The following is a 22880-nucleotide window of genomic DNA, read 5'->3' as shown; positions in this document are numbered from 1 at the left end:
CAGTAATAGTGTAGTATTGCCCAACTCAGTGGTTTTCAACCTGTGGCACCCTGGGGATTCACAGACTATGCCTAAGAGGTCTGTAAAAGGTGACTATGATGACAAAGTTTCAGATCCCAGGAGGTGTTGTCATTACCATAGAAGTCTACAGTTTAGTGCCCTTTCTCATGCTGAGCACGTGCAACATATATAGCTGAATTCTGTTCAGTTAGTTTTCAGTCTAACTCTTCTATGGTAGAGGGTCTATGGATCACAGGTTGAATTGCCAAAGAGTTTTTCACTTTCATTAGAAATTGTTTAGGGGTCCAGAAGTGAAAAAGGTTGAAAATCACTGCCCTAACTCAAACATGTCAGCCATAGAATGATCACTCCTGTGCATGGTGAACCTTCATTGATGTACAGTCAGAGATGGGCACATAGCTAGAATGCTTCTATGACCAGAATGTGTCTATTGCTCTTTTGGGGCTACTGACAACCAATATAACTTAAGTCAGCCTTCAACATGGGCTGTATATCAGAGTAGCGCAAAGACTATCTCTGCTGACCCCCACAGCGGGACTCTATGAACTGCTGGAGTCAGTGTTAGTTGCTAGCTTCCTACTGGCTAGAAGAGCCCAGGGTCAAATAAATATTGCCCTTTTTTTGACTATGACAGAGCAAGGACTTGAGACTAGGTCTTCCACATCTGAGGTGACTGTCTTAATCATCAGGCTATTAGCTATAGAATCATAGACAGGGTTGGAAGGGTTGGAAGGGACCTCAGAAGGTCATCTAGTCCAGCCCCCTGCTCAAAGCAGGACCAATTCCCAACTAAATCATCCCAGCCAGGGCTTTGTCAAGCCTGATCTTAAAAACCTCTAAGGAAGGAGATTCCACCACCTCCCTAGGTAACCCATTCCAGTGCTTCACCACTCTCCTGAGTCAAAAAGTTTTTCCTAATATCCAACCTAAACCTCCCCCCTGCAACTTGAGACCATTACTCCTTGTTCTTACAGGGTGCTCTTTCTCTCTCTCTTGTTTTTATCAGAAATTCCTTCCTGGGCTGAGAAACCAATTCTTGACAAAAGTTAGGTTGAAACTGGCACATTCCCTAGAAAATTTTAGTTTTGGCACATTGACAGGTTCTGACTGAAAACCATTTTCTCAAAAACTTCCTGACCAGCCCTACTTGTGATTGTTCATTACGCAGCCTTTTAAAATTCATTTTAAGTTCATCAGACCAGCATAGATTTGTGGCTAATGCTTTGACCTGGCTTGGTTTGTGGATCAGGTCATTCACTTCAGGTGCTGGGAGGATCGCAGGTATGACAAGAAGAGGGACTATCTTGAATTATTCTGTAGCAATTCCTTTAAGTCATATGTGAGTGGCATGCAGTACTCTCTGGACAAAGAAACATTACGCTGTCTTATGGGGCCTGATCCAATGGTGCGCTGAAGAGAAGTATGAACCAGAGGAGAAATCAAATGAGCTGCTGTTGAACATGAGGAAGGGTATGGAGGAAGAAATAAGCCTTTAAAAATATTATAGCAGTACAAATATATATCCAAACGCTAAAAACTATTTGTGTTTGTTCCTCTGTAGATTAAAAGCAGTCAGGCTTTTTATGCCTAGTTTTATCACAGTGCAAATTATTATAGACAAGTTATAACCCCTGAAAATATGGGGTTTTAAAAACATTGACTCAGCTTTTACTACTGCAGTATAAACAGCACTGCTATGATACTCTAGTATTTACTGTTTCCAAGATACTTTAAAACACAGAAGTTGTGCTTAGAGCTCAGTGCCTTCTTCTGAAATGACAAAACACTTAGCTAATATCTTTTCCCCCCCATTTGGAGCTAATTAAGCAATAACTATAAAGGGAACATGCAAGGCAATAATTACTTCTTATTATGCTGATTGACCCCAAAGCCATGAGCAGCTGCAGTAGTTATGCCACATAGGAATTTTTTCCTTTGGCATATACTGTACAGGCTGTCCCGTGATGAGGTTATAAGTGCTCAAGGACTATTGATTTTTTTTTTATGAAAGCTTCTTTTTAATTTAACTTTTCATGTTTCAGTTTGAAATCAAGTAACTCAGGTAAGTTAGCAAGAAATCTAAGTACAGGTTAGTTAATCCACTCAGGAGGGTGCTATTGCAGGAGAGGCCAAATTTACTGACCCGCCAAGCTACATAAAATAGTCTTCAGAAGTTTGAAAGCTGTAACCCTCTCTGCAGGGCAGAAGCCCCGAGCTCCCCCCACTCAGTCTACTAGGTGGAAAATGGGGGAATTGCTTGGGGGGGAGGGACTCTGTGAGCCACCCTTTAACTGTAAAAGAGATGCATGCGGCTCACAAGCCACAGTTTGGCCATGCCTGCACTATTGTGACATGACAACCAGATGGTGTTTCTGGTTTCTGAGACATTGTGACATGACAATTCAGTACTTTGAAATGTTGATATTGTATCATCTCTTAAAAGAATTAGCTGTAAATATTAGCAAGAGTGCTTACCTGACTTGAAGGGGTATTTTCAATTGTGCATTATTTACAAATATCCCATAAACTCTGTACATGTGAGAATTACTGTGGAAATAACCTAGATTTTTCACTAGTCTAATTTGGCTGTTGCTAGGCAACATAACGTAGCAAACAGTTTATATGTAGTCTTTACATAAATATCCAGGTAAGGGATAGATTTGGGAGAAACTAATCAACTAAAAAAGAAAAGTTTAAACCCACAAAACCTATGTTAGTTTAAAAGACTTTTGAAAAAAAAATTGGAATAGAACCAAAGGTGACACATCCTGTTTGATTTTTTTTTCTTTCTGGCTAAAGATCTTTGTGTTTTAAATCAGGCTTGTATGTCTCACTACGAGTTCCTTTAAATATATGGGAGTGTGTTGACAGAAATATAGTACCTTCTAATTGGTTAAACTTCCTTTCAAGTGAGAGCTTTGTTCTTCCTAAGAAGCTCAAATCAGTTGTGCAACATGCTGTTACCATTTGAAAATGCTGAGTAATGCCAGAGCCTTTTCTTATGGCTGATGCAAACCTGGAGAATTTGCATCATCATTCAGCAGACTAATTTGGTATGACAGGAGCTTAAATACAAGTCCATGCGGAAGCTGAGCTGGTTTCCAATGAGAGGGCAGCACCAGCTAACAATGTGAAAGGACAGGTGTTACTAAGTAGTATTTATACAGCAGTGAATATTAAAATACACTTCAGAGTCTTATACCTGTGTGCAGGAGCAGCTTGAAAAGTAACAAAGGGCAGAGAAAGAGAGTGAGAGCAATAAGAAAAATAGCACAAAAATTGAGGGAAAGAAACTTTGAGTGCTTGCCAGAAAGTTTTTTATTTTGTTTGTCTTGAGTGTGTTAGTGGCACTGTAGCCATGTTTAGGAAACCTGCTCTCTCCACAATCCCTAATGGAAGTGCTTTTAGGGGGCAATCTATTGGCAGGTTGCCCTCTCTGGACAGTAAAGAGCCAGCTCAAGAAGAAAAAGTGGTGTTGAAGAAGAAAGTAACTTTTTTGAGAGGGGTATCCATTATAATTGGCACTATCATTGGAGCAGGAATCTTCATCTCTCCCAAAGGGATCCTAAAGAACACAGGCAGTGTGGGAATGTCCTTGATTCTCTGGACAGTGTGTGGTATCCTCTCACTGTTTGGTAAGTTGGTGAAACTTTATAATTGATCCTTGGGGGTAGCTGGTGGATTTCCCCCCCTGCTATTGGATATCAAAGACCAATCTGATATGTGAGAGACAATAAGGCTACAGATATTTTTTGTTATTTGATAGTGTCTGTAAATGGTACAGTTCTATACATTTGGCATTATCTCTTTTACAATCATTGTGACACAAAACCCTGCTGTATCTTTTTATAAATATTATAAGACCAAATAATGTTTCTTATGAATCCTAAAGTAAGAGGAGAGGGAAGTATACTATGTTTTATTTATGACTTTTTGTTCTAGCTGTAATGGTTTGTTTACAGCATGCTTGCAAGGTGTTGGCAGTTGGGGATATGGGCCAATCAATCTGAACACCTGTGAAATGTATAGACCGCTTGATCCAGCTCCCTACTACTGGATTAAGCTCTGAATTGAATAGCTTCTGCTGGACAAAATTTTTATTGGCAAGAAAGTGAGCGAGAGAAAACTTTATTACTGTTTTTTTTTTTTTTTTTGCCTTATTCATCAATTCACAATATCACTATGAAAGACCATGTCACAAAAAGTTATGGAACTTAGCAGCTAACACTTACTGAGGGTTTTGACTACTGCCATATATTTTCTGACAGACTACTTGTTTTCTGGCAGGTGGTCTTGAGGGTGAGCCCCGAGTAACATCTGCTCAAGACTATGTAAATGTCACTCCATATAAACTGGCTGTGGACTTAAAAGAGGCATCAGCTGTTAAGAAGGAACATAAGGCCCTTGCTAAATGTACAGTTGAAGAAAGTTAAGATCAATTTTAATCAGAAGCTAAACGTATTATTTTGATGCCAGAGTACCATGCACAACAAAAATCTACTGTGGAACTTTGAAGGTTCTGCCTGAGACTGAAATCTTCCTCTACAAGTGAAGTGAGAGCTGACACATAACTTGGAACCTAGTTAGGCAGCGCTGGACTTTAGATTAAACTAGAGATAGAACTTGCCTCAACATAGCACTATACACTTTAATTTAGGTATGTGTTATATGAGCAAGTGATTAAAAGTGTAATAAATTATTGAGATTCTCTCTACGCTACATGCTATGGTAAAATCGTATGCAAAGTTTGCTTATTTGGTCAGTGACGGTCTCTGTGAAACATGTATTGCAACATTACAGTAGTTACCTCAGACTGATTCTCTATTGTATCTCTCCAGGTGAGCTTGGCAAGAGAAAATCTGCCAATGGGTTTGTTATACGTGACTCTAAGTAGATTATCAGGTACCTGAATAATCTCAAATAAAGTTTACCCAACTTTATTTACCAAAGAAATGAGATATGCCTGATATTCTTCATTAAAACATATGCTTTAAGGGGCTGCTGTCAGAATAAGAACAAAATAGAAGTCCTTTGAATTACAAATCCATCTCTAAAATTATGTATTATTTGGTGGTTTTTGTATTGCAACAGCTATAGCAGATGTATGCATGTCTCTGCATAACCCTGGACATTTAAGATGCTGTATGTTGGTTTTTTGACAAATGTGCTTTTATCTTATAATTACAGTGACATAAATTAATTAGGGAACACATAATTGATAATTGCATATATTGTATTGATCATAACACTAGACACCATATCACTTTATCATTGATTCCCAAAGGCTGCTCAAACACTGTGCACACACTAATGAACAAGTTGGCTGCATTTGTTTAGTGCTGGTAAATCTCCTCCTCTTGGCTGATGCTGTCCATAAATGGAGCTGAGAATCTACTGGCTTTGTAACTGTGTGATGGCCTATTAAACACCCCAACAGACACACAAACTGGAGGGATGGTACATGGTTAAGAATATTAAATACAGGTCCATGTTGTTGTTCTAGCATGCTGCTGAATGCTCCATAAAGGCTGAGGATGCGTATTGTGCATGTGTCAGCCTCAGGGAGCTTTTGAAGGTCATCTTTGTGCTGTACAGTCCCTCCACAGTGGACCAAATGACTTTTGCATGACAAGACCTCCTAAACTAATAACACAACACTGGTTTTCTTTTTATTTGATCTAGTGTAAACATATTGAAGAATGAAAGATTCCTCTTACTAGGGAAATGTGAAGTCATCTGGCAATACAGAAACCCATGAAGCTTCCCAGAGCTAGGAACAAATGCAGTAATGTGCAAGCACCGAACAACCTGATTTGAAGAGTAGGGGTGGAGCTAGTACACAACACATTGCTAGTCCTAGAAAGTGAAGTCTCGAGTCAACAGTGCACACTTCCTGACGTTGCTCCATCAATGTGCCTCAGAACTAGCAGTGAACATGTAGTACAGTTTCCAGGCCCTTGTAATCTCAGCAGAGACTAAACCAATGATATTTCCTAGTGACAGGGCTTTGGGTATTCCCAAGAGATGCTGTGAAGGGATTCCCAAGAGATGTACTAGCTAGAATGCTAACAACCAAATGTAGCCACAGCAGAATGAGTGTTGGGAGAGGCTCATTGTCAAATATCCCGTTCCCTCCTGTTGCTTGTGCTGCCATGGCTGTACTCTGTTTTTAGTTTGCTAACTGGATGAGACCTAGTACGAGAGTGTCTCCTTGAGCTGGGAATCATGCATCCCTCTCCAAGTGTAGACACACCTTTTGTCATTGTTTGGTGGGTAGCCAGACAACCTGCTTTGAGCAAGGGGTTGGACTAGATGACCTCCTGAGGTCCCTTCCAACCCTGATATTCTATGATTCTAAGCTAGCATGACACAGCATTTCCTTCTATCTGTTTGCCGGAGCTGGTTGAGTAATGAGAAACTGTATTAACAAATTACCTATTCAGTGAGTTACAGAAAAATGTAATTGAATAAATTACACACAAATTTGGCCACTTACAGGGCTGATTGAACTAATTAAAATAACTTATTTGAGGAAATATATCAAACTGGTCAGAAATAATTATTCAGTGAATAATTTGCTCTATTGTTTAGTCTGTTCCTGATGCTCGTGTATCACAAAAGTTTTGAATAAACATTATTGGTTATGTCTTATGATACAACATTTCAATTTTAAATACATTTCCATAGGTGCACTGTGCTATGCTGAACTGGGAACATGTATCAAGAAATCCGGTGGCCACTATGCTTACATCCTGGAGGCGTTTGGCCCATTACCGGCTTTTGTTAGAGTTTGGGTGGAACTGCTTATAATACGGTAAGTGTGCTGAGGGTTCTGTTTACCTTCTCTGTCCACTGTCAGTGCTGTTTCAAATACAAAGAGAAACCTCAGATAAGAAGAGGACAGAAATAATCAAATGGATTTTGATCTTCCAGCTGTGTGGGTTTTTTTTTAAGTATTTCTGCTGCAGGACACTTACTGATTCTATTTTGTTTGCCATCACTGACGATTTGATTTCAAGATATTTTTAAGAAAAATGATTTAAAGTGAACTGGTTTTCATAAAAATTCAGCTACTTGATTTCAATTCTTCTGCAGAGCCTGCAGTGCTCACCCATGTCAGTAATAGTGCTGATACCCGCACATCATATTTAAAAATACTCCAAAGGACCTACCTTCTGAATTTGCAGTGTGCCATGTGTTGGCTACCTACTTAGATTTGTGGAAGTGAACTCTGGCTTGGAATAGTTGAAGAGGAATGCAAACGTAGCTCTAAACTATCTTTCAACCTCCCTCAATAGAGACAAGAATAGTATCCCGGGTATGTCTACACTGCAATATAATCCAGGGTCATCGGAATTTGAGTTAGCAGACCCTGGTTTTGATAACCTAGGGGTTGAACATCTACACTCATCTGTAACCCCAGGATAGGAATTGTCCCAACATGGAGCTTCAACATCTAAACAGCATTTTGCAAACCCGAGTCTAATTACCCTCCCAAAATGTGGCCACTCTAGCCCTTTGTTCCTGGTGCAGTTTGGGAAAACTTTACTGTTCACCGAACTTGACTGTTCAGAGGACAAAGGTTGTCAGCCCGTGGAACCGTGGGATATTTCTGATGGACCCCTAGAACGTGAGTCCAGTGGGGTACCATCTACAATGCAAAGCAATAGGGTTTAAACCCTGGGTCCCAGCTTGACTCAGGCTTGAATGTTCCACCTCTGTGGTATCCTGAGACCCTGGGTCCAAGCCCTGGGTCAGCATGATTTGTTTGTAGAAGAAAAGAGGGTTAGGCCTGAACCCGAGTTTGAACCCTGGGCTTACCCTGTGATGTATCACAGAGTACTAGAGTACTGTCCAGTTGGCTATGTATCACAGAGTACATATCACTAGAGTACTGTCCAGCTGGCCATGGCTCGCCAGAGAACCATGTGCTCTCCTCGTGCCCCTACATTTTCCCCTCTGTGAAGGTGTGGGAAATTTAGAGCTGGCTATGGCATCTTTACACCACTCAGATATTACTCTAAAACAGGAGAATCCCCAGCTGTCAATGTAAAGCAGCTTTAAGTCCATAGATACTTAACTTCGGCCAAGAATCTGCCTTATTGTGTTTTGTGTCTTATGCTACAGGTGTATACACTGTTGGAGCCTTAAAGTATAATAAATATAAGTGTCTTTATATCAATCCAACACCCACAGTTTTAATGGATATCAGTTATCATATTCAAATTGATTATAGAAAGTTAGTCCCTTGAAATCTATTTGAACTATTTCTGTGAGGAGCTTGTGCTGTCTATATTGTTATGACAATTCACCTCCATAAAATAAACGCAGGTCTTTTCAAATCTTCCTGGCCTTAGTAAGACTCACTTCCTCTCATGCAGCAAGCTAATCACAGTGCACATGCTTTATTTGCTCTCACTGCCAGACTTCCATAAAAATGGTCAAGGATCCAAATTCTAGCACAGACTAAGTTGGTTAAACGTAGTAATAATGCAAAGTCACTCTGAACCCAAAGTTTGTTTAAAATGTGTCAACATCCTGATGTCACGAGAACATTCATCATCATCACAGCCTGTCCCACACCCAAATAAATATAAACGGTGCGTGAGAATAAAGTCATACCATCCGTGAATCAGTAATTCTGAGAAATAACTATGGGGGCGTACTTGTTGTTATCAGAACTGCATTGCTGAAATTCTGTGTAGAGTTTTAGTTCTGACTCCTGTGGCTGTTTAACTAATTGGTTGTTTCTGTGGAAAGAACTAGCCACCCAATATGTACTTTGTGTTCTAAGCAGTGACTTCTAAGGAGTCAGAAAGTTAGGCACACATTCCTCAGCTGTGTCCTTTTCCCTCTGAAAGACTGCAGGATTATGAAAAATACAGATTAGTGGAGCAGCCACAATAAAGAATAAACATTTCCTGCTCCCATATACCATGTCAGCCACAGTATTACAAATCCAAGGGACATTTCAATTCTGTGTGATATAGATTAAACTGTGCTAGCAACAGTTGTGTTTGAATGTGACTTTCACATGCACTTTCTCTAACCAGTGCATTCAGTGATATTTTCTCTTCCTCTCCCCACCCCGAGAACCATGTTAGACCTGTGTTATAAAACCATGTCAGGTGGTTGCTAACAGGGCTTAAACCATAGGTTGCAGTATGCCATTGTCCAACCTATTTAGAGCTATGAGATGCGCTGGTGGTAGTTTTCCTACTTCTAGCTGCACATAGTCAGTTACTATCCTTTGTTTGCAAGGGATACATTCTCTTTCTACCTATTACTGAAAGCAAGAGACATGCACAAGATGTTTGTACTTTGCTAGCTTTTCTTCACGTTTGCAATACAATGCAAAGTGTATTGTTACTTTGACCCTCTGCTCTCTTATTTGTGGACTGCAGCTGTTAGCGCAATCCACAGAAAAATGAGAGCATATAAATGCTCATTAAGCTACAGTATTTATTGCAGGCACAATTTAGGAAAAGCAGGAGTGTAAAAATTGTAGTGGTGCACTAACCATCACTCTCTCTTTAGGAGAATTAAAAAGAGGTCTTTGTAAAAAAAAAGATTAGGTAAGGTTCTGAAAGAGAGCACTGGAACTGAAGAAGGAAGTTGTGTGTGGATACTCAAAAGATCTGGTCTGACAGTTGATCTGTAGCAGTACAAACAACCTGATGCAAACTAAACTCTTGGGGGTGCTTGATTCTCCTCTCACTTACTCCTGTGTAAATTAGAAGTAACTCAGCTGAAGTTAATACAGTGACATGTAAATGAGAAGAGAATCAGGCCCTGAGTGTCTGCTAAGTCATTAAACCCCCATGTATGAGGGTAAGCACGGGAGTGGTAAATGTGCGCAAGCAGCAACCCTCCCTTAACCAACACAGAACCTTTGTTAACAAGATAGTTTTAATGTTTGCTTGCCCCAGTCTTATCCAACACAATCTATGATATAGTGGCTGAGTCACAACATTAAGAAAATATTTTTCAGAGATGCAGCTCCCTTGTGGAATTTAACACACAATAATAACCTCTCAATAGAATTTTTAAATTGTCTCATAAAATTTTATGGCATGGATATTAGCTATTACATTCTAAAGGATGGTTTAAATCCCATAGACAGACTATTATTCTCTATTTAAATTCTAGAGATTTGTAGATCAATTTCAATACAGTCTTGTTTAATTTCTGTTGGTTTCACCATTGTTATATTCTATAAGGTGTTTTTGTAAAGATACTCTGGTAAGGATTATTGAACAAGTTTAAATACAAAATTACCTAAACTGTCATCTATCCTCCAGACTGAACCAGACCTTTACTGAGCTTTGAATAAAAATTGGACTTAACTTTTTGTTCTGTTTGAATTTGCAAGCACTGTTGCACTTCCTGGTTTTGACCACAAGTGGAAGTAAAAATACTATAATATTAATCTGTATTACTCCAGGGGAATCAGATCAAAGGTATCCCTGGCCCTTAGCTCCTTATTGTTTGTAACTAGGTGATGGAAGCACAAATAGCTGTCTGAGCAGGTAGAAATAATATTTCCAGAAACAGAATTTCTAGAACACCACTATGTAGGCAACATGACTACGTCTGACCTAGGGTAACAGGGCAAACTGATGTCAATATCTGGGTTAATGCTAAGGCCTCTGGCTAACTTTCTCTCTTGTCTTAAAAAGAAAAGGAGGCATATCCTTTATTAAGCTGGTCATGCATATATTGATGTGAGTTATCTCCTGCTCTTGAAATCACCTCACCCATCTCTGTAATATGTACTTTCTTTCTGTACATTTCATTGTGCAATAAGTACTCTCTCACTGTCTTTGAGGAATATTCCCCATGTTGAAAAGGACCTGAAACTTTTGATCAGGACAAGAAGCAGAAATGATTCATAGAAGCCTATTTACAATTACAATTTAGCGTCACAGCTTCATCTGGATTAAATAAGCTTGGACTTTGGTATAAGTGCTGGATATTTTTAGGATGCTTATCTGAATAAAGCAGAATTCTGAACTTTGAAATTCTCTTGTGAAAAATGAGATGCATTCAAAATTAAAATTCTATCCACAAACTTCTATAAAGTTGGATTTAAATACCAGTTATCTGGTGCCTGATCCTATTTGATTTAAAGGGAATGAATAAAGACCGTGTTCATAAATCTCCAGTGCATGTCACTTCTGACTGTGCTACAACAGGTAAGTCATAAGTCAGTCCATGTTGATAAAAGTGGTGATGATAGTTCAGTAGCATCTGAGCAAAGCATAAGTGATTATGCACTCCTTGGAACCTCCACTATATTCAGACACTGTAGTTTTACACAGTTACGGAGGACACACCACAGTTAAACTGAATTCAGTTTTGTGATAATGAAGATTGTTTATCCACAGGTGTAGATTAACTATCACTTGACTTTTTTTTTTTTCTTTCTGTTTACCTTAGCCCTGCTGCCACAGCAGTGATATCCTTGGCATTTGGGCGCTATATTCTGGAACCATTTTTTATCCAATGTGAAATTCCAGACCTAGCAATTAAGCTTATTACAGCTGTTGGCATCAGTAAGTATCAAATTTAAGCTTTGGAGAAGGGTGAAGGTGATGTTAAAGTAGAAAATAATTAAAATAAGTCAGACGTTGAATAGATAGTGCCTTGATGTGAACCATTACAGAATTACTGTGCATTCTGGATTGGGTCTCTCAGTTGCTCCTGTTAGAACTGTTTCCCATTGTATAAATCATTAAATATTAGTTGTATGCCGTGATGTTGTAGCCATGTCGGTCCCAGGATATTGGAGAGACAAGGTGGGAGAGGTAATATCTTTTATTGGACCAGCTGCTGTTGGTGAGCGAGACAAGTTTTGAGCTCACACAGAGCTGTTCTTCAGGTCTATTTATTATCATTGGGGATATGGGAGATGCAGGTTCAAGTCCTGAGTAAGTGCCCTAACCATCAGACTATAGAAATAGTGGGCAAACTATGGCCCGTGGGCCACATCCGGCCTGCCAGCCATTTTAATCTGGCCCTCGAGCTCCCGCTGGTGAGAGGGGTCTGGGGCTTGCCTTGCTCTGCTGCTCCAGCCAGGGAGCAATGTCAGGGGCTACGCGGCTTCCGGAAGCAGTGGCATATCTGCCTCTGGCTCCTATATGTAACCAGAGGGCTCCACTCTGCACGCTGACCCTGCCTCAAGCGCCATCCCGGCAGCTCCCATTGGCCAGGAACCATGGCCAATGGCAGCTGCAGGGTTGGCACCTGAGGACAGGGCAACATGTGGTGTGCCTCGGCATGGAAGCCAGAGTGGGGACATGCTGCTGCTTCCAGGAGCTGCTTGAGGTAAGCACTGCCCAGAGCCTGCACGCCTGAACCACCACCCCTTGCTCCATCTCTCTGTCGCAGCCCTGATCCCACTCCTGCCCTCTCTCTGGTCCACTGAATATTTAATTAATTACACAAACTGGAACAGCTGCAAGAGGAGAGATTGAGAGAGACCCACCCTGAATACCCAGTAGCCTGCAGGGCTCAGAGGATTCAGGAGGCCTGGGGTCTTTGGCGGCGGGGGGCCCTACTGCCAAATTGCCACCGAAGACCCAACACTTCGGCGGCGGGTCCCGGGGAGGAAGGACCTTCCGCCGCCAAATTGCCACCGAAGATCTGGAGCGGGAGAAGCTCCGTGGGCCCGGGGCCCCTGGAACAAGTGAAGGATCCCACTCCAGGGTCCCCAAAAAACTCTCGTGGGGGCCCCTGAGGGGCCCAGGGCCTGGGGAAAATTGTCCCACTTGCTCCCCCCGCCCCAGGCATCCCTGGTAGCCTGGCAGTCAGGACATAGCAAGGACTTGAAGCGTCATCAGAGGTGAATTCCCTAACCAACAGGCTCTTCTGGGGAGGTTCTCTCAAGCTCATTTTTCATGGTGAAAAACTTTGGGACAAAACTGAAGCCTTTCAATATGGTACAGGAAATTTTTTGATATCTCAAAAATTTTTTTGGAACAGGAAAACAATTTTCTGCCCAGGTCTAGCCAGTATTTCAGTAAGCTATGAACCCAACCATCTCTTATGGGTTCAGAGCAGCGCAGGTATTAATGCATAGCACTAACACACACAATAGGAACAGCACCTTCTAGTCTTTTTTCCTATTATTCAGCTGGCACATAGGTAGGACCTACATTAGTGTTGTGTTTACTGCTGAACCTTAGGAACAGTGCTCTTTTTAATTTGGGCAGCACATATATTTGAAAGAATATAAAAGGAATGAAAAAGGATTCCAGACAAAACAGTGTAAAAAGTCACACAGGAAGACACTTTTGTTTTGCACAGGTAATTGAATCAGATGACCTTTTCTTTATATAGGGAGATTATATATAAAAAACAAGTTATTTGTAGAAGTGTTTTCCCACCAGTATTAAAAAAAAAAAATCAATATCTGACCACATTTGCTTCTATTTTAATTATGCAGAAACCATATGAATAATTGAATTAAGGGCTTGAGTTTTTGAGGTTAATTACTTTTTTTATAATTACATCTGCCTAAAATATTTCAGGAAAAGATAAGGGTAAGACAGAGGTTCAAGAACTTCGAGGTCACTGAGACAGAAGGAACATTATGGGGTGACTCCATTAAAGTGTTTTGTTAAGTGCGTGTAATTCGAGCACAAAGAGTGAAGAATTTAAAATAGTATTTTTATTACATTTAATTTAATTGAAAATCTATCTGATAAGCCAGGACTCATGAAGTAATTAAGCAAAGAAGCTGCGTGGCAGGAGGGTGGAGATATCCTGAAATGATGCCCTGAGGGGAGTTTGGAGTCAACAGCAAATTGTTGCTATGGTGACCAAAGGAGAGTTTGTGCAGAGTGGGTAGGATGAGTTACTGCCTCACTGAAACTAGAGATTCCTGGGAAAGTCTTGTAAATATGACTGTGATGGGTTGAATCACAGAAACCCCCTTGGAAGCTGCCACCTGATGTGCCAAGACTACCTCTGCTCCTGCCTTCCCTGCCAGCTTGGGACCCCAGCACTCTGTCTTGCTGAGCCAGACCTTCCTATCTGCTCCAGCATAGACCCAGGGTCTGAATTATTTGCCCCAAAGCTGCAGGTTTATCTGAAAGTAGCTAACAGAAGTGTTCCTGTCTTTAACACTCAGATGCCCAACTCCCAATGGGGTCTAAACCCAAAAAAATCCGTTTTACCCTGTATAAACCTTATGCAGGGTAAACTCATAAATTGTTCACCTTCTATAACACCGATAGAGAGAGATGCACAGTTGTTTGCTCCCCCAGGTATTAATACATACTCTGAGTTAATTAATAAGTAAAAAGTGATTTTATTAAATACAGAAAGTAGGATTTAAGTGGTTCCAAGTAGTAATAGACAGAACAAGGTAAGTCACCAAGCAAAATAAAATAAAATGCTCAAATCTATGTCTAATGAAACTAATTACAGATAAGCTCACCCTCAGAGATGCTTCAGTAAGTTTTTTCCTCAGACTGGACACCTTCCAGGCCTGGGCGCAATTCTTTCCTCTGGTACAACTCTTGTTCCAGCTCAGGTGGTAGCTAGTGGATTCTTCATGATGGCTCCTCTCCCTCCTTTGTTCTCTTCCACTCCTTTATATATCTTTTGCATAAGGTGGGAATCCTTTGTCCCTCTTTTGGTTCCCACACCCTTTTTCTCAATGGAAAGACACCAGGTTAAAGATGGATTCCAGTTCAGGTGACATGATCACATGTCAGTGCAAGACTTCATTGCCCACTTGCCAGCACACACATATACAGGAAGACTTACAGGTAAAACACGCTCATCTGCAGACAATTGTTCTGGTTAATGGGAGTCATCAAGATTCCAAACCACCGTTAATGGCCGGCACTTTGCATAATTACAATAGGCCCTCAGTTATATTTCATATTTCTAGTTTCAGATACAAGAGTGATACGTTTATACAAATAGGATGACCACACTCAGTAGATTATAAGTTTTGTAATGATACCTTACAAGAGACCTTTTGCATGAAGCATATTCCAGTTACATTATATTCACTCATAGCATATTTTTATAAAACCATATAGACTGCAGCATCACAATGACCAACAGAGATGTAAAGGGAAACACTGATGGGGTTTAGTGTTTACTTTTCTGTAATGATGTAGCATTTTGTGTATTATATCATATAGTGCACATATATCCAGGGATCTGAAAGTCTGACTGTGACTCTTCTATGAGCAGTATTATCTAGTGTATTTAATTATTATTAGTGGTAGTATGGTTGTGTACAAAGTTCCCCCTCCAGACTGGAGTCTCTGTTTCCTTTCAAGGGTTTGATATAGCCTAAGTCAAACTGCAAGTCAGCTACCCCATCTCTTGTCCTTCTCACCTACTTCTGTGTCTCTTTTCTCTGTGTGCCGCCATCGCTGATTATGCAGAGTGATAAGACTGCTGTTTGCAGCTCTCTGGCTCACTCAATTTATCTTTATCATCTCACATGGGAATAAAATAGTTGGAAGCATCATGGAACTATGTGTTAGTAATAAGAGAGATTTTGTTCTGTAGTCTTACCATCTTGTCCTCTGATCTTCTCAGCAAGCAAGATTTACAAGATAAGGGTTGGGCCTGATTAGTATTTGGATGGGAACATGTGGTAATCTAGCCGTCCAGTCCCAGACCTGGACTTTAGTGTCCACCAGTCTGGTCCTGTCCCAAACCTGGACTTTTGCGTCCAAAGTTTGGGGGCTTACCTGAAACTCCCCCAAGCTCTCACACCAGCTTGGATATTCTCGCTGCCACCAAGCATCAGAATTATATCATGGGGCCTGATCCCCCTTCCTCCCTCTGGTGTTCCCAACCTCCCTTGGTGGGAATCCCAGATTCCCAATCCTTGGATGCAAAAGAGGGACAATATCCCCTTCCCCCTCCTTACCAGGCTTGCCTCGCGCTAAACTCTGGGTGAAGAAGAACCAGCTGTTCTTGCTTCCCTCAGGACAATGGAAGCAAAATGCCACATGGCTCTGCCACCCCCTTGCTCCAGGAACGAGGAAAACTGTACACCAGAGCAACAGAGAGAATTCTTTCGCTCTTCCCCGTAGTTGCTCTTTCCCTGACCCAAATAGCGAAATAAGCCACAGGCCTGGCCTTTCCTTCTGCCATCCCTAGGAAAGAACTTTCACAGTGTTTAACAAGAAAACTTTATAGAAAAAAAGAAAAAAAATTATAAACAATCATTCTTGCATTAGAAACTCAATACAGGCTCTTGTCTTATAAGAAAATATAAAGAAAACAGTCTGATATTTAAAAATAGCCAATTAAACCAGGCAGCAAATATAACATACAGGTAAATACACCCAAAGACCATCATAGCTGAATTACTTTGCGGTCCTGGGTACTTACAGATGTTATGAAGAGTATTGAGAGCGAATTAGAAGAAGACTTGTTTCCTCATAGCTAAAAACAACAAAACCCCGATATACAAATTCCCGCCCTGACTTTAACAAAATTTTTTTTTTTCAGTTTTTCTTCTGATTGGTCCTCTGGTCAGGTTGTTCGTTAACCCTTTCAGGTAAAAGAAACTTAACCCTTACTACCTATCCATTATGACACGCCCACAAATCACGACAGTAGAAACTTTCACTGGAGGTGATTTTCTACCTAAAACTTAAACTAAACAGAGAATACAACACATGCACCATAGAAATAAAAGCATGCCAAAGATACAAGACTTCAACATTCAGGACCAGTTTAACCAGTGTATCTGGTGAACTCCTCACGGGAGAGGCATCAGCCTACTTGTTAGAAGTCCTGAAATGTGTCGGATTTCGAATCAAAATCTTGGAGAAGCTAAGACTCCACCGAAGTTAGTTCTTGTTGTGCCTTGGCTGTATGAAGCCAATTAGCGCAGCTGGTCAGTTTGTAGCTGGAACCGCCGTCCCCCAACGTATGGCGCGTAGCTTTCCAGGGCGTAACAATGGCATAGCAATTCCTTTTCACTGATCTGACAGTACTTTCCCTCTCAGATATGTTTCTTGCTGAGACAACACAGATGGAGTTCTGATCGGTCCTTCTGTGCATAAGAACTGCTCTATACTCACGTTCAGATAGCATCGCGGGTTACTGAATGGATTTGCAAAGTCTGGGCCCTCACAGGGTCAGCGTGAGCGTCGTCCTTCATGGTCAAAAGGCTTCCTGACATCAATCAGTCCATTTAACTGTGTTGGCTGGGGCTTTTGGTCAGGCGGTCATAGTGGTGCAGCGATTTGGCTGTAGGTGGTAACAAACGCCTGTACATACCGCAGCCTAGAAAGATTGACCTGTTCTTTGAACTTGTGGCAAGGCACTTTTGGATTAGCTTCACCTGTCTGTTAGGGGTTATGGTTCCTCAGACCCCCTGCATGTCCAGGTAAGTCACCCTGTTTTGGCCTTATTTTGACACTTTTGGCCTTAACAGTTAGTCCTGCCTGCCTGATACGGTCAAGACCTTTTCGGTGTTCTGGTGTGCGGGACCAGGAGTCAGAAAAAAGGCCACATCATCGAGTAGGCAACTGGCATATTCTCCAGTCCTGCTAGTAACCATCTACCAAGTCTCTGAAAGTTGTGCGGGTGCTATGGCGCAGCCGAAAGGAGTACATTAAATTCATATACCCCCTGCTAGGGTGACGATGCCTGACCTTCCTTGGCAGGTTCATTTAGTGGTAACTTTGCCAGATACCTGGGCTTAGTCTATGGTAGAGATAAACTGGGCACGCTCCCACTTTCCAATACTCATGCGTGCGATGGCTTTGGAATAGTTGTCTGACGATCATATGCATTTAGCTTACGTAGTCCATCACAAAAAGCGTATTTCCCCATCTTGTTGGGTACCAGGAACTACTGGAGAATGCCCATGCACTGGTAGACATTGACGATTATACCCATCTGTAGCATAATCTGATTTCCGCTGTATAGCAGCCTGTGCCGTGAGGGGACACCGGTAGGTGGTGTTCTAATGTGTGAGCATTACCTGTGTCGATGGGCAGTGGTATGCCCGCTTTCAGTCAGTCCTGGGTGGCTTGAGAACAATGGTGCAAAGTTGGTGCGACAGCTCCTGGACTGTTGCGCTGCAGACGTTCCAGGTGGTTGAGAGGTTCACCTCTTCCACGCCGCCGTTCCTTTCCTTTTACGTCAAGTAGACCCATCAGGTCACATCTGCGTCTCTCTCTCCTGACTGTAAAACTGCAAACCTGTAAGTCTCTGGGAATAAAGGGCTTGAGAGAATTAACATGTACACTTTGGGTTTATGGGAGGAAATCGGGAATGCTATGAGATAGTTAACAGCTCCCAGGCGCTCTTGGACTGTGAATGGCCCCTCCCAGGATGTTTCCATTTTGGAAGCTGTTGCGCCTTTAAGACCATAACGCCGGTCCTCTGTCCTTGAAGGATATCGGTCCCTGTGTATTGTTTATCAGTACCAGGCCTTTTGCTCTCCCTAGGTATCCTGTAGGTTTTCTCTAGCGAGGGCTAGAGAATGGCGGAGGGTGTTTTGTAAGTTGCTCACAAAATCCGAATGTTAGTCCCTGGCGAAGGGTGTAAATCCCTCCCATTGGTGCTTCACAACCTGTAAATGGCCCTTAACCTCAATGGCCATACACAATGTTCAAAGGGTTGAGACCCTAACTGGATGCGGTAGCCCGTAAGCAAAGAGCACTGCTGCAATACTAGGTCCAGTTCATTGGAGTATCATTTACAAATTTACGTGAATCATGGCCCCAAGGTTCCATTAAACCTTTCTACGGCCAATTGGTTTGTGGTGGGTATATGGGGTGTGCAACCAATGATTCACCCCATGATAATTTCCAACAGGTTCCTCCCATGGTTCAGCCAGGAAATTAGATTGAATCGGTAAGGATTCGGAGGGCCAACCGACCCTGGTCGAAATGTCGTTAAGGCCTGGCACACGATGCTTTAGCTCTGCGGTTACCTAGGACCCTGCTTCGGCATCAGGTCGCAAAGTCCACGGAGTCATGTACTGTACTGCTTTCCCTGGTGTCTTCTCGAAAAGACCCAGATATCCACAGCTCTCGCTGAAATGGGAACCTCAATTATGGAGTGGCTGGAGAGGGACCTTGGCCAGATCTTGAGGGCTTCGAACTCTTTGGACAGCTCAAAGAACTGACATACCGGCAACTTCCTGTGCCCATCCCTCCAGTAGAAAGACTTCCCAACTGTCTTTGGTCTGTTCCACCCCGCTGACCACGGGATAATCACTGGGCTAAGCTCAAGATTGCTCCCGCCCTGGGGGTATTGGATTAGTTGGAGACCACAACGCTGTGCAGTGCCGCTTGTTCTGGCGTTCACCAGAAAGAATTTCCCTGTATAAAAGTCCTTGGTCGCTATAACAAACCGGAGATCGGTAAGAAGAGCGAGAGGCGGTGGGTGCTCCGTGCCGCCGCCCAAGCGGTCTGAAGTTATCCATCTGCTTCCTGCTAGGTCCGGAACTGTCCCTTGAAGCTGGGGACTCCAGTCTTCCTCAGCTGGGACTTGGGCTTGGTCCCTCGAAGTGATGAAATTGATGGGTTGGTCCGTCGCTGTGGACCTGGTGGTATGTTCGAGGCTTCTGCCTGAGCCTCTTGGATACGGTGGTTGTGGCTTCTGCAGTTCAGCTCGTGGTCCCTCTGGCATTGGGTTGAAGGTGTTGCGTTGCGCTTGCTGTTGCTGTTCCAGTTCGGGTCTGGGACTGGAGGTTTTGGCGTTCTCAGTTCCGTTGACATGGGATCCGGGTCCACTACCATCAGTCTGGGTCTCTGACACACAGACAGTTCTCTGTGGACGGTCAGGAATAGGAATGGTCTGGAAGCTTGGTCTGGATTGGCATGCGTTTAACATTCCTCTCTCTGGATGCTATAATGATTGCACAGTCTTCTCCAGTAGCATGGGATGAGGATAATTGTCAATAGACTGCAAAAGTCCACATTCCCTGACCAGCCTTTGTACTGGACAGCAGTTCAGCTGTTAGGCAAGTCCACACTTGTGAAATGAAGCGGGTAAATGGTCACTTTGGGCCCTGGTTGATCGAGTTTGGGGATCGACGAAGGATTGGTGGATAGCTGACACTTGTGCCCCGTGTCTCCTCACGGGTAACCGTCTTTCCGCCCACTCTCAGTGTTTCCCTTTGCTCCAAGGGATTTGGAGTTAAGTACTCTGGGCTGGGGGTCTTTACGCGTCCGCTGGGGTGCAATGACTTGCACCCGGGTGGGTTATTCGGCAGTTGGCCATTTGGCAGTGGCGCTTGATATGTCCGTTTCCTTACAGTATGCATGTTCCAGATACGGGTTACTGGAATTGAAGGAGTCACTGGAGACTGGTGAGGTGGAAGGTATAGGGTGTCTGCGCTTTATCCTTGGGTAAGGTGGGGTTTGAGGTTGCCTCGGTGTAGGGTTTATTGCTGGGTGGCTCCTGGTCTTCATCCCCTTAAGTAGATTTAGCTTGCTCTCTGCCACGGGCCCATCCATGTGGCTCCAACCCCCCCTCTCCCCGGCCTCGGTGAGAGTTTGTGGGTTTGCCCATCTAGGATGTAACGTGTTATTTCTGCAGGAACACCATCCAAGAACTGCCCAGCATATGGTGTGGCGCAATTCTTCAAAGGTTTTGAACCTGGGTTCCTGATATCCAGGCCGTCGCAATGCTTCCTTCGAACGTGTAGGCGTGGTCGGGAAAGGACCCGCTCTGGTTCCACTTTTGGTTCTGAATCGTCCCGACGGTCGTGATCCGGGGTTAATCCCGATCTGGATCGGCTTGGTTGAAAGTTTAATAATCATATCATTGTTCTCTTTGGGCTTTAGCCCGCCACATCTGCCAAGGTCCACGTGATGTGATGACCTCAGCTCTAGCCATGTATCTGGTTTTCAGGATGTCTGTACCCATACAGAACCCTTCGAGCAATTTTTCTAGAAGGTCTGCCGGGTCCTCACCCCTGCTCGAGCTGGGAAATTTCCTTGCGGTGTTGGAACAACAACGGGCGGCGGAGGGTTAGGATTTGTTGGAGGTCTTGCTGCTTTAAGCCCGCTCTAATAATCCAAAGCCTGCTGGGTGAGCCTCTTTTGTAGTTCTACCTGTTCTTTCTGTGAATCGCCTCTATTCTTGTTTGTTTTTTTTTCGTAAACGCCCTGTTGTTCTTGTATGTTTTCTTTCGTGATCTTGCCTTTTTGGCTTCTTGACTCTTCGGTGAGCTGCCTCCTGGGCATTTTGTTCGGCCTTAATTAGTTCACTGTCTCACTATGTTTATTTTAGTTGTTCTTGGGCTCCTGTAGCCGGCTCTTTCCTTTTCTGCTCATCTTTTGAACGGATGGTTTGTTTTCTGTGTTGAGATGCTCTGGTCGCTGTCTGTCGAAATTGTGGCTTTCTGCCTGCTGATGATCTGTCTAGCTCTGTTTGGGAATTTGGCAAGAACCAAACAAGTACTGTATTTACCTGTGCTCGAGTTTTGGCTGGCTGGGTACTTAAGTTTCACATTCGTATTAACAAAAGATCTTGTATGGGCCCTTTAATGATGAAATAAAAAATATTGCAAGCTGCTAGTATCAAGGAAAAAAAAATTTGAAGCTCTCTCAGCCCTGTAAAACCCCTGTCATTCTTAAAGTATAAGATTGCCAAGAGCAGCATGGAGAAAGAAAAAAAAAAATTTGCTGTCTGTAAACCAATCTTCTTCTCCCTGGACTGTGTGATTGCTGCAATCCCGCCCTCTGAAAGAAAGGCTTATTGTCCAACCATGACTCTTAATGGCTCTCTCTAATGAGCCTAACAAATGCGCCGTACTGCTGAATGAGGGGGGGGGGGGGGGGGGGAGAGGGAAGAAAAAAAAATTTTTTTTTTTTTCTGTCTGCTTAAAACCCAATTCTTTGCTGATGCCATAGCCAGGAAAAAATTAATGTAGCTATGGCTTCATGGTATTACTTCCCAATCCGCCACACCATTGTGGATCTAGCGTCGGACCGTGTTTAGTGCTCACCGTCCTCCTGGTCTGTCCAAACCTGGACTTTTGCGTCCAAAGTTGGGGGCCTTAAACTCCGATACCAGCTGGATATTCTTCGCTGCCACCTAGATTCAGGCAATTAATCTTAGGGGCCTGATCCCCCCTTTCTCAGCTCTCTGTTTTTTTTGGTCTTCGATTCTTCCTACCCTCCTTGGTGGGACACCGTACATCCCTTCAGCTAAAGCAGGGAATACCCCTCCTTTAGCCTCCCGCGGTCTAACTCTGGGTGAAGGAAGAACAGCTTTTCTTGCTTCCTCAGGACAATGGAGATGCAAATCCCACAGCGGGCCTGACGCCCCATTGTCCGGAACGAGGAAAAACGTAAACACCAAAGAACAGAGAGAAATTTCGTCTCTTTCCCGAGTCTGCTCTTTCCCTGGACCAATAGGAAAATAGCCACAGCACGCTTTTCCACTTGCATCCCTAGGAAAAAGACTTTCACATGTGTTAACAATGAAAACTTCTATAGAATAAAAAGAAAGAAAATATTAAAACAATATCTTGCATTAAGAAATCAAACAGGCTCTTGCTTATAAGAAAATATAGAAAGTGTTTTAATTAGCCCAATTAACAAGCACAACAAATTAACATACAGGAAATACGACCCAAAGACCCATCATAGCTGAATACTTGCGTTTCCGGTACTTACAGAGATGTTAGAAGCCAAGTTATTAGGATGAGAATTAGAAGAAGATCTTGCGTTTCTTCATAGCTAGAAACAAGCAAAGGCGCCCGAGCTATAATAAATTCCCGCCCCTGCACTTCTAAACAAATCCAGTTCTCTGATTGGTCCTCTGGTCAGGTGTTCGGTTACCCTTTTCAGGTAAAAGAAACTTAACCCTTACCTACCTATCCATTTATGACAGAACATTCC

The 22880-nt window shown here is 42.7% G+C and overlaps 1 protein-coding gene across 1 annotated transcript in view; it reads left to right on the top strand.

Annotated features, from left to right (window-relative positions):
• The first annotated feature begins 3138 nt into the window (after positions 1-3138).
• The window catches only part of SLC7A11 (solute carrier family 7 member 11), an 83745-nt gene continuing 64003 nt past the window's right edge, over positions 3139-22880 (top strand). Inside the window, exons 1-3 of the mRNA XM_032804409.2 lie at positions 3139-3656; positions 6709-6835; positions 11461-11576. Of these exons, the coding sequence (XP_032660300.1) occupies positions 3380-3656; positions 6709-6835; positions 11461-11576 (520 nt within the window). The 5' untranslated portion in view covers positions 3139-3379. The remainder of the gene's footprint in view (positions 3657-6708; positions 6836-11460; positions 11577-22880) is intronic.

The sequence above is a fragment of the Chelonoidis abingdonii genome, chromosome 5 (genome assembly GCF_003597395.2).
Source record: "Chelonoidis abingdonii isolate Lonesome George chromosome 5, CheloAbing_2.0, whole genome shotgun sequence".
Taxonomy (NCBI): domain Eukaryota; kingdom Metazoa; phylum Chordata; order Testudines; family Testudinidae; genus Chelonoidis; species Chelonoidis abingdonii.
The sequence above is the reverse complement of the archived record's forward strand: the minus strand, read 5'-3'. Positions and strand labels throughout refer to the sequence as shown.